Source organism: Nymphalis io, chromosome 2, assembly GCF_905147045.1.
Source record: "Nymphalis io chromosome 2, ilAglIoxx1.1, whole genome shotgun sequence".
Taxonomy (NCBI): Eukaryota; Metazoa; Arthropoda; class Insecta; order Lepidoptera; family Nymphalidae; genus Nymphalis; species Nymphalis io.
This window is the reverse complement of record NC_065889.1, coordinates 3,285,018-3,296,155: the sequence shown is the minus strand read 5'-3', so window position 1 is coordinate 3,296,155 and position 11,138 is coordinate 3,285,018. Positions and strand designations below refer to the sequence as shown.

The following is an 11,138-nucleotide window of genomic DNA, read 5'->3' as shown; positions in this document are numbered from 1 at the left end:
GATATTAAATTTTTAATTCCATCAATGATAAACGTTATGTGATGGTAGAAACATAAAATCGCTTACACACGTTTACACACCTACTCCTTATACAAGAAATAAAACCAAACTAGTAATATGTGCCTTCCAATTACAAGTATTGCTAATAATTTCTATGACAAGTTATAAACGCTATTAAAAACATAATCACAGAAAATAATGTCAGTTTGCAATTGTAAAATATTAAATATATACTTTATTGATAACATTACTAAAAACGATTACCAGTCAAAGGTCAATCTTTAAATAATTGTATTATGATTTATGATATATTTTAACGGCACCGTATTATTGTATGAGACATTTATTTATAAATGTAGGATAGAAAATTATAATAATTGTTATCTGGTTCTTTATGATATACAGTTCTTTATTATTGCTGATGAGGTTCATTAGCAAGTACGTAATTGGAAAGGACATTAGGAATTTTACAAACAAAATTATTTAGATAAAAAACAAAAAAGAAAACAATGGCACAATTGTAAATTATTCTTTATTAGCCTAACTACTTAAACCTATTCCTCGTCAACTTCAATTTGTTTCCCTTTTCCTGGGCGCATTGGCTTGCGACGTGATGGAGAGCCGGCTGGCTTAGGTTTAGGTGTAGGTGGGTTCTCTAGGGCATCCAATTCAGAATCTGTCAGCTGGCCTTTGTACCAATCAGCGCTATAAAAAATATGATTACAAAGATCAAAACCTCACACATCTGTGAAAATTAATTGTTATATTTATACCAAGCGCTTTTATTAAACTGTTTCTACTACACTACTACTAATTACTACTTGACTATTTGTAAATTGGTTTTTGGTAATAATAAAAGTTATTTTTTATTTAATTATCACCATGCTTGTTATTTTATTCGTTTGGAATAAGTGTTTTATTTATTGGAGAATATTTTTTGTTGCTGTTTACTTTTATTTAGCCTTCCTAAATTTTTCGTGTACGCCTTGAGGTAGCCTGGTGAGAGTTAAACATTCCTTTTGTATATTATAATATATAAATATTTAAAAAAATATTTCGTACCATTCGGGCACCTTTCTCGCCCATTCACACTTCTTGGAGACATCATCGAAAGCTTGTCCGAGTTTACAACCGGAGCGTCTCGGGGTGTTGCCATTGATGCATACGTAAAAGAACTGGCAGTCCTCAGGGTCAGCGTAGCGAGGATGTGTCAAACCAAAGGTCTCGTTTACAAGAGGACAGTCAAATTGGAAGACCTCTGCGATTAAGAAATAAATCTACTGTTAATAAATATTTTAAGTTTTTAAAGCTGTGTTAATAAAACCTCAAAAAAGATTGGAATTAAATTAGTTTATAACTCACCGAAATAAAGATAAGTTACTTCAGTGTTGATTAAAATTATCACTAATGTTTTGTGTACAAGAAATTCCTTAAATTCAAATTTTTGGACAAATCTGTAGCTTGTAAAGCTACTATAACATACCAGCTGCTCCACAGCCCTTCTTCTTTGCCTCGTCGGGCCAGGTGCAGATACCGCTTTTGTCGTTGTACACGAGACCATCAGGACACGTGATCATGTTGAATTTGCCGTCTACACAGTAGTAGAATTTACCGCATTCTTTAGGGTCTGAGTGGGAGAAGTAACCATTTTGACGTGGACAGTGCTGGGCAGGAATAGGAGTCTCTGCAATATAATAAAGTAGAATGTTAATTGTTATAATTTATTGAAATAAAAATATTTGTATATTTTAAATCCTGTCCGTTAATTAACTTCCCAAAGAAAGTTGATGTAATGAGGCTGATTTTGTGAATCCCCAATTTTAGCATATCTCCACGTTTCAAGGTCACCAGAAACCAAATCCAACGTTTTTAAAGAGATTTCTGTATGTACGTGTGTGTGTATGTTCGTATGTACATTCGGAATTATCTATCACCGCGATTATCTCGCCAACCAAAAACGATATTGACTTGGGACTGAGCTCATTTGACGCGTAATTACATAATTAAGAACTGAAAAAAAATTCACTAAAATCAGTCCAGCTGTTTTTAGTAAAAATAAAGAAACTAAAAAATTAAACGTAATTATAAAAATATTAAATTAGTTTGAAGTAAATTTGAAAATATATTTAAAATTTTTTTATTGCTCGCCTCTGGGAAATAGTAGTGTGGACCTCGAACCCAGTTTTTTTTAATTTTAGGGTAGTGCTACTGCAATTCATACAATTTTTTTATTTTGTTCTCAGTCAAAGAAAGATTAACCTTATATTGTCGTGTAAGTGTTAAAACATTTTTTTTTTTATTAAAAATATTTTTTGAAGTATATAATTACCAGCTAATAATTTGAATAACCACGTTATACAGTTTATTAAATGGTTTTCTTTTATAATTTTACTAAATTGTCATGACAACAAAAGTGGTTATTCAATAAATTCCAACGCCACTTCAAGGCCGTAGCTCCCTTGAGATTGGAAAGTTGTTTCAAGCAAAGTTAACCTTTAGCATACTATGATTATACTGATGCTACTAACCAGTCGTACTGAAATGGCAAACACGTGTCACCTCGTGTATTCTGACCTTTATAATCTATATTTATTTAAAGTATTCATGAACTTAGTTAAATATATTTCCCGAAAATTTTTTCGTCTGTAACATTTGTTTTAAATCAAATAGTTAGATAAAGGTCGTTGAATATCAGATAAAAATAATGACTGCTAGTTATTCATATGTTTTAGATTTATTATACCCACTCACGGAGATCGTTTATGTAAATTAGCATTTTTTTAAAGAAAGGATTTAACGAGGTTAAAAGTTCTTTTAAATTTCTGATCGAATGATTCGAGACATAAAATTATAATATATTTATTATATTATTTGACTTGATTAGCTATTAACTGTTTATATTAATAAGCACATAAAAAGCTACATAATTCATACATAAATAAGAACAAAAATTAAAATAGTAATAATTAATATACTATAAATAGTAATTTTTAATTACTGTACAATCTACGATCAATGCAAGAGTGCAAGTTTACCGCTAAGTTTTATGCAAGACGATAGAATCTAAAACACGAGTAAATGTTATATTTTACTTATATTCTCATATAATAAATGCTGTATATAAGAATTTACGAACTTTAATACAAGAAAGAACAGATTGTAAAAAAAAAATTCATAGTGTACCATTATATCAATGGGGCATAGTTTAGTCTTTTTATCAAAACATATGACAATCAAAGCAACTGCAATCGGGTGAAGTTTATTAGTTACCTGTATATTTATAATTTATAGCTATAGTAAATAAACCGGTTGTTTCAAAATTATAGTACACTACTTTCCGTTCGCTACTTCGCCCGCGTGTAAGAAGTGGGCCGTGTATAAAGCACGGTACGACATTTTCTGTACCCCTGAAAACGAGTATGCAATTTCCTGATCACCGGTTGACTATTTAGTGCAAGCTCATTTTCGTATTTATTATATTATTTAGGGATCAGACCCAGCAAGTTTTGAAACTTTATACTCTGAAACGATGGGTTAATTAAACTGTAACTTAAACAGTACTTACGTAGCTTGGGACGCTGAGAGCAATCGATATTGAAGGGAAGGTCACATTTCTCCTCATCTGGGCTGTAGTCATTAAACACCATACCGTCGGGACACAGCTTCTCAATTATTTTGCCATCTCTGTAATTAAAATGAAATATTATGATTTATTAAATAATAATAATAATGTCCTCCAGACCGATTTCGTCCACGGCGGCCAATCTCAAGAGAAATTAGCCAACTAGGCAGGAGATATTATGGTGCACAAGTGTGTGCGTAAACACAGGTGCACTTTTTTATTATTATTCCCTAACTCTCCTCTCTCCTAATCCGATGGGACGGCAACCCGACACAACCGGAAAGAGTTCAGACGCAGCACCAACGGCTTTACGTGCTTTCCGAGGCACGGAAGTGTGTGTTTATTAAATAATAACACACATTAAAATACGTATATTAAAATACCTATAATTTAAATATCACAAGTTGTTTTTTAAATCTATGATCCTTAAAATTAATTATATTAGGAGATCCCGCGAAATCGTATTATATTTAACAATTAAATTGCACATCGCACTCAATTATCTGTAGACTACTGATATTTATTACTCTGTGGACAGCGAATCTTTAATATTTAATATATATAAACCATAGAGAAAGTTTTGATATAGTTCAAACAAAACAAAAAATGGCATTTAAAGTTTCTTGTCTGTAACTGTAAAGATTAGTTATGCAAAACTAATTTGTCCTTTTCTTGTTTTTAATTTTAGAATAATTTACACTCCAATATTCATCTCAATCTTTATTCTAGCTTTTGGTTCATATTTACGTTATACATATAGGTTTTTGTCGATTTTGCCCTATTATAACATCACTGTATATCAAAAAATAAATCTAATAATATGAATTTATTATTAATACGAGTAGTCTCATTCAGAACATACAAATGAAAAGTGATTTCTGTAACAATAAGAATGCTTTAGTTGTAATATATGTATTTATTTTTACTCAGTAAAAATAACTTCGATTGAAGGTTTCCTTTTACGAAATGTATTTGCGAAACGCAGTCACGGTACTTACGAAAATAAATAAAATATCGAGATTGCAATTTAAAAAACGAATGTATGAGCATAAGAACCTTCAAAAATATTTATCGCTAAATAATACTTAAGCAAATATTCTCTTATGGCTAAACTCACTCATATTGTTTGAATTAACGATTGTACATAAACCAAATTCGTATGGTAGTCATCAAATAAGGAAAAGAGCTTTAAATATTACAACAGCAAAAAATTGTTAAATTTTTACACTCTTTTAATTTTGTATATACATAAATTGTTTGAACTAAGATGTCACAATTACTCACTACAAAAATAAGATGAAGAATATAATTTAATGTAGTATTGATAATGAAATATATCGATACTAGAATAATCATCATCGTTAACAGTTTATTTCAAAGGTATCTATTTCTAAATTACAGTTACAGTACAGGTATATTATGCTAATTTTAATATATGTAAATTCTAAATGATTATAGAAACTTTCATTGCAATTGAGCTATTATGGCTATGGTTGAGTAAAAAGTGCTCAAGCCTATAATATACATTGAAATAATGCTGAAAGTATAACTTGCTATTTATCCGAAATAAAAAATACATCTTTTTTACAACATTTTTCGAACGAGAAAGTGAATTATTGCAAATAAGTGCTTACTTAAATATAAAACAAAAAATTCTGTTAAAATAATTAATAATAATATTCTTTATTATGCTATTTTGATTTAAAAAGGATATATTGACACCACATTTACCTGCACTCGTAGTATTTGTCACACTGTTCAGCATCCGCAAAGAAACCGTCGTCTGGACAAGAGTTTGTGATCTCTGCATCGCGCTCTGCGTCTTCGGCGGCGGGGCGCGCTGGCGGGTTTACTGGTTTCCTCTTTCCATTCTTTGGAACTGCCGATGATGCTAATACTGGAATGAAAATGATCGAAAATAAATATTCTGCAAATTTACTTTTACGTTTCTCATTCACTAAACAAGTCTAGTCCAACCTTTCGCAAAGTTTTCTCAAATTCTGTGTTACAAAATGTATTTTTTTATAAATTAGATTTGTTTTTTTTTGCAGAATTGTAATTGTAATCAATGTGAACCAAATGTTGCTATTATTTTTATTCAAATAGACTTTTATGTGAGTACCTACATTTAAAACGTCAAGCGCTTAATTGCGTTTCGGTACGTAGATTATACCTAGAAGTAATGGCAAGGTGCTCTGTAGTTGATAATTCAAAAAAAAATAACAATTTTGTTTACGCCACAGCTTTTTACTTTTTTTGATATGCTTAGAAGCATTGCATGCATTAGTATTTAATGCTTAGTAATTATTTAAAAATTACAATCATATATTTTATATTGACATTGAATTGTGCAAGACAGTCGATAAATAAAAATTCAATAAATAGTATAGACGACGTTTCCTGTCCTACGCATGCATTTAGCGGTTCGCATTGAGCTGTGGGTTCAACGCAGACTTCCTATTTCAATTTCAAAGCTGAAGGTCGAATCAAACGAATACTTTCTTCTTAATTATTAATGTTTTATCATAAAAACCATACATATATTTGATTCAAGTAGGCTTTTAAGCACGTTTATTTCTATTAAATTTCTTATAGGTAGATGGACTAGCAAATGGACCACCTGATGGTCAGTGGTCACTACGAACCATAGAAGTTGACACTGTAAGAAATGTTAACAATCCTTTACAACATCAATTCGCCACCAACCTTGGTAACTTAGATGTATGACCCTTGTGCCTGTAGTTACACTGCCTCACACACCCTTAAAACCGGAACACAACAATATTTAACAGTTAGTATTGTTGTTTGTCGGTTGAATATGTGATGAGTGTACTCGGCACCTACCGAGTCAGATTTACAACGCACTAAGTACTACTTACTACCAATAATGAGTTTCATCATTTTAGCCGCATCGGAATGTAGATTCTTATGATACAAAAGCAAGAAACTCAGTTACGCTCTTTTCATCTATCGTATATATACATGCAATAAGCATACATGCAATTAATATAAAACGATATTATTATTTATAATTATTGTAATTTAAATGTCATAAAGATATAATTAAATTATTAATAGACAAAGTGTATTTCCTATTTCGATAAAATTTTTCATATTAAATGAAGGTCGACTTAAGCTATTTACTTACTTAAAAATAATATTTTTTTTTTATATTCGAATAGCCTCGCAGAATATTTTGTATTTCAAAAGTCTAAATAACTTGAATAAATGTGTAAAGTTATATATTTTCAAGAAATTTATGTTTAACCGTATCGCATTTTTTTTTCTAGAAGTATTAACGAATTACTACTGAACTTACGATGAGTTTCAATTATTATTTGATATTCACTAAGAAGCTTTCAAAATATGTATAAAAATAAATAATATTAATAGATCTTCACTTGTCTGTTGATACAGTGGTACAGAACCTATTGTCAACGATAATTGCCATTTGAGACCGTTAGTTAAACTTTATTTAATTTAATGTATCAGAAATAGAATCATTATCATTATTTAATATAATGACGTTTATCATTATCACGATTTTAACAAATATCAATTACAACTGGTTTGAAATTTTTATACTACACCATTATATCAAAATTATCGAGTGAAGTATACATTACTAATTAGCAAAATTTATTTCAATGTAACGTCATCACACTCAAAACAATTACATAAAAACTTTCACTACTAACAAAACTGCAGTAAACTTCTTGCATTTCCAGTTTATTTTCAATATAGAGTACAAATACTTACGACTATTATAATATTACTTATAAACGTTATTTATCGGGTACTTAATTAAACACTGATTTCTCTCTTTCTTACATCACTGACTTGACATTCGAAAGAATAAGGCAAAGCATTGTTTAACGAATTACTATCTATGCAACATTCTCACAGTTATTGATTAAAAAGTTTTAACAAAAAAACCGAATAATTATAAAATGATTATGAGTCTATATTAAATATTTATTTTTATCCTTTTGACAAGGTTTAATGATAATACCAAAACAATATACAAGTAAATATGACCTCGTGACCTTTAACTAGTTAAACACAAAGTGTATAATGTTATTGTTGACATAAAAACATAGTAATGGACACCTAAACGAACAAAGACGGGTGAAGCAATAATCTGTAACGGTTTCTCTGTTACCTAACTTCACGAAAGTTGAGTCTGAGCCAAATTTCGACCACATTGACACTATATTAAAGCCTAGTACATACGCTGATAACGGATATTAATAATAATACTTGTCAAATAACTATCTATTTGAAAAGAAAAACAATTTTAGGATTCGCAATTCTGAATGTCATATATTTTTCATCAATAATTTATTTTCATAGAAACTCCATTTTTTTTCTTTGTACGTTAATTGATTAATTGCATTTTATTAAAACATTCTTTACAAATCAATTATCAAGGATAGTATTTTATTGTACGCAATTAAATTCTCATACTAATGTTATAAAACTTAATCAAACATTGTTTACATTCTATGTGACACGCGCTCTATATTATAAAGGTTCGGTTATAAGGCCGTAAACTTTCCTTATCACGAGTATATTTCTTAAACATGTGCATTCTCTCCATCAAGTTTCAAGCTATTTTCCACCGCTGTGTATCTACACCCTTACTTAATAACCTTGAAGTAAACCCATTAATAGCTTTTATTTCATTTGTTTAACATGTATTTATTTATTTTTAATATTATAACTATACCTCAAATGATGAATTTGTAGAACATTCGGATTCATTGTAGATAAATATTTATAAAAATCACATTTATCACTATTTGATTGTTAAATATTCTTTTAAATATTCATATTAATTATTCTAAAAGGTCGATTTAAATATCAGAAACCAGATACGTCAATTAGACGGGTGATATTATTTTTTAAGCCAAGGTCAGCTGATGAATTGATTAGTTAAAATATAAGTTAAAGCATAGTAACAAGCTGAATTAATAAAACAAACCATGTACTAGGACATGCAACTGTACATGGAAATAAAAGTTATTCAAAAATCACAACACGTTAAACGTAGCAGAAAAAGCGTTCCAATATGAAAACAGACTTACCAACTAGGCACGCCAAAAAAACAACACCTACGGACGACTTAAACGCCATCTTGCGAACCCCGTTTGATTTCTGTAACAATCACTCAATATAATGTCAAACAGTGACCTATCGATGATGCTCTCACTACGTTCTCTAGCGCACTGACAATAACACTTTTTGTCCTCCGTTCTTACCTGCTGAACGCCTTAGCGAAAGGTTAAGCCACTGCACCCGTCTCTCTCCCACCCATTTATGTTCGTATATAACCGTACTCGTCACTCACGAGTTCTTCGGACTATTTGGATCCTGTTATCGCTACGTGTTCTGCAAGAGAATTATCATTAGAACAAGATATTTAGCAAATGGTCTATTAAACGCAATTTGATTGGATTTCAATTAGTAAATAAATAATATCACGAACACTAGCCGTGTATTGTTTATTTAAAGGTAACAATTAGAATGTGTAATGAATGAAGTTACACAACGTATTAAGAAATGTGGGTCACATTAACAAGGCTTGATTAATTAAACTAATTATTAATAAGTTACATTTTTGCGTGGATTTCTTGCTACACATTTTATCGGGGCAAAATAAAGAATAGCCGGTGTGGGCTATGTGCGGGCAAGTATTTGTCTCCGTGTCGCAAAATATCTGCGTGTACTCCTTGATGATATCATACCTGAACATAAAAGCAAAGCAAACATAAAACCATCGCGCTTCAGCATATATTAGTAACAATTGAAACATTTCACTTTTGTTTAATTATGAGAACAACTTTACACAAATCAGCATCATTTGATTAGCTAAATGCTCGCGAAACCTAAGCAGATATTTTGCACATTAGAATTACTCAAACTCATCTGAGAACTTTTGAACAATGTCACATTAAGTAACGTCAGTTAATTTGCAGAATCAATTAATATAATTACACAAATACAAAACAAGCTGTACTCAATTAAAATTATATATTGTAATTTTGTCAAAATCTTCCTCTAATTGTGTTTCATATATATTACTATATAATATTTCTTTATTTAGTTTACATTAAACATAAAACGTAAAAAGCTATAGTTCATAATTATTCATATATTATGTTATCATAAAAATATATATTTCCATTTATTTAACCTAAGCTAGCCTATCCTAACACCGCATAGAGTGCAGGCCCAGAGATCTAAACCCAATAAAATATATGTTTGGAATTCTCATCCTTTACCAAATTAGAAAGTAATTTATATAAAAAAAAAAAAACAAAAAAATATAAATGAACGATTACATAATATAATCAGTAGAGCGTGCTTAAATACATAATTTATATTTAAATTGAATTTTTCACTTATTTATATTGCAACGATCTCTATACGCATCTATATACTTTATACATAGGTTTAGTTAATTCTTACTTAAATATGTTCAAACAAAGTATTTGATCAATTTACCAAAACATTTAAGGGACCACCGTTTGTTAATATAAATAATTGAAGTCGTAAATACGAAAATCGGTACACATCATTATGTACATCATTCAAATACGCCCCAATCGGTACGAATGCGAACTTGTAGTTGAATTTATAAATAAATGTAATACTCCACATAACGACATAAGTATACTTCATTACAAAAACCTATTGATGTTATTAATGGTCTGGACTTCTTATAATTAGTAATATTTTTAATAATAGAAAAGTTTCTATAGAAATTTAAATTGTAAAAAAAACTTTATCATAATTTTTTTTACATTTGAAGTAGATATACGTTCAAAAAGCGTCATAAGTAACCTCAGTCTGACATTGACGAAATAAAATTTCTATTAATAAATCTGTTTTTTGTTGGCACAACCGATAGCAATTAAGCTATAATTATACTGAATTTAAAGTAAAACTGGTTTTCTAATATTCCATTCAATTACAGATATTGTACTAGTATATATGACTGTTTGTGCGTCCTGGAACTGCTGAAGAACTCTGCCGATTGAATTTATTTGTGATACATTGGTGGTACATAGTGGGGATAATGATGACTGCATCGTTGATTTAATAGCTAGATTATAAAGCTCCCACCTGAGGTCCTGGATTCAAACCGCGGTTGAACCACTAAGTACTTTAGTTTTTCTGTCCAGAACTTTTCAGCATTACGAATTATGGAAGTTGGCAATAATAACACTCCCGTCGTCAGTCGGGCATGTCGGCTACCAGATCGATGTTCTTTAACTTTTAAGGTCAGGGTACAAACCCTCCACATGAAACACCGCGACCAGTCTATTTTTCACTCAGTCCATAGCTTTACTAGGAACTAATAGATGGCACTGTGCTTTTATATTAGCCAATTAATAAATTTATATCATATATATATAGGAAGGAATAAGTTTTATATATATATAAAACTTATTCCTCGATAAAAGATTATGTATATTGAAAAAGTTTGGAGTCAGTATCTGATGATTTTGAA

The 11,138-nt window shown here is 30.1% G+C and overlaps 1 protein-coding gene across 1 annotated transcript; it reads right to left on the bottom strand.

The window, feature by feature from the left end:
• Nucleotides 1-517: 517 nt before the first annotated feature.
• Nucleotides 518-8,869, bottom strand: LOC126775671 (protein obstructor-E-like). The gene is made up of 6 exons (XM_050497738.1): nucleotides 8,710-8,869; nucleotides 5,354-5,519; nucleotides 3,566-3,684; nucleotides 1,484-1,684; nucleotides 1,063-1,258; nucleotides 518-705 (listed from the first exon to the last, which is right to left on the bottom strand). The coding sequence occupies exons 1-6, from the start codon at nucleotides 8,756-8,758 to the stop codon at nucleotides 555-557; spliced, it is 882 nt and encodes a 293-aa protein (XP_050353695.1). The 5' UTR covers nucleotides 8,759-8,869; the 3' UTR covers nucleotides 518-554.
• Between the last annotated feature and the right edge of the window lie 2,269 nt (nucleotides 8,870-11,138).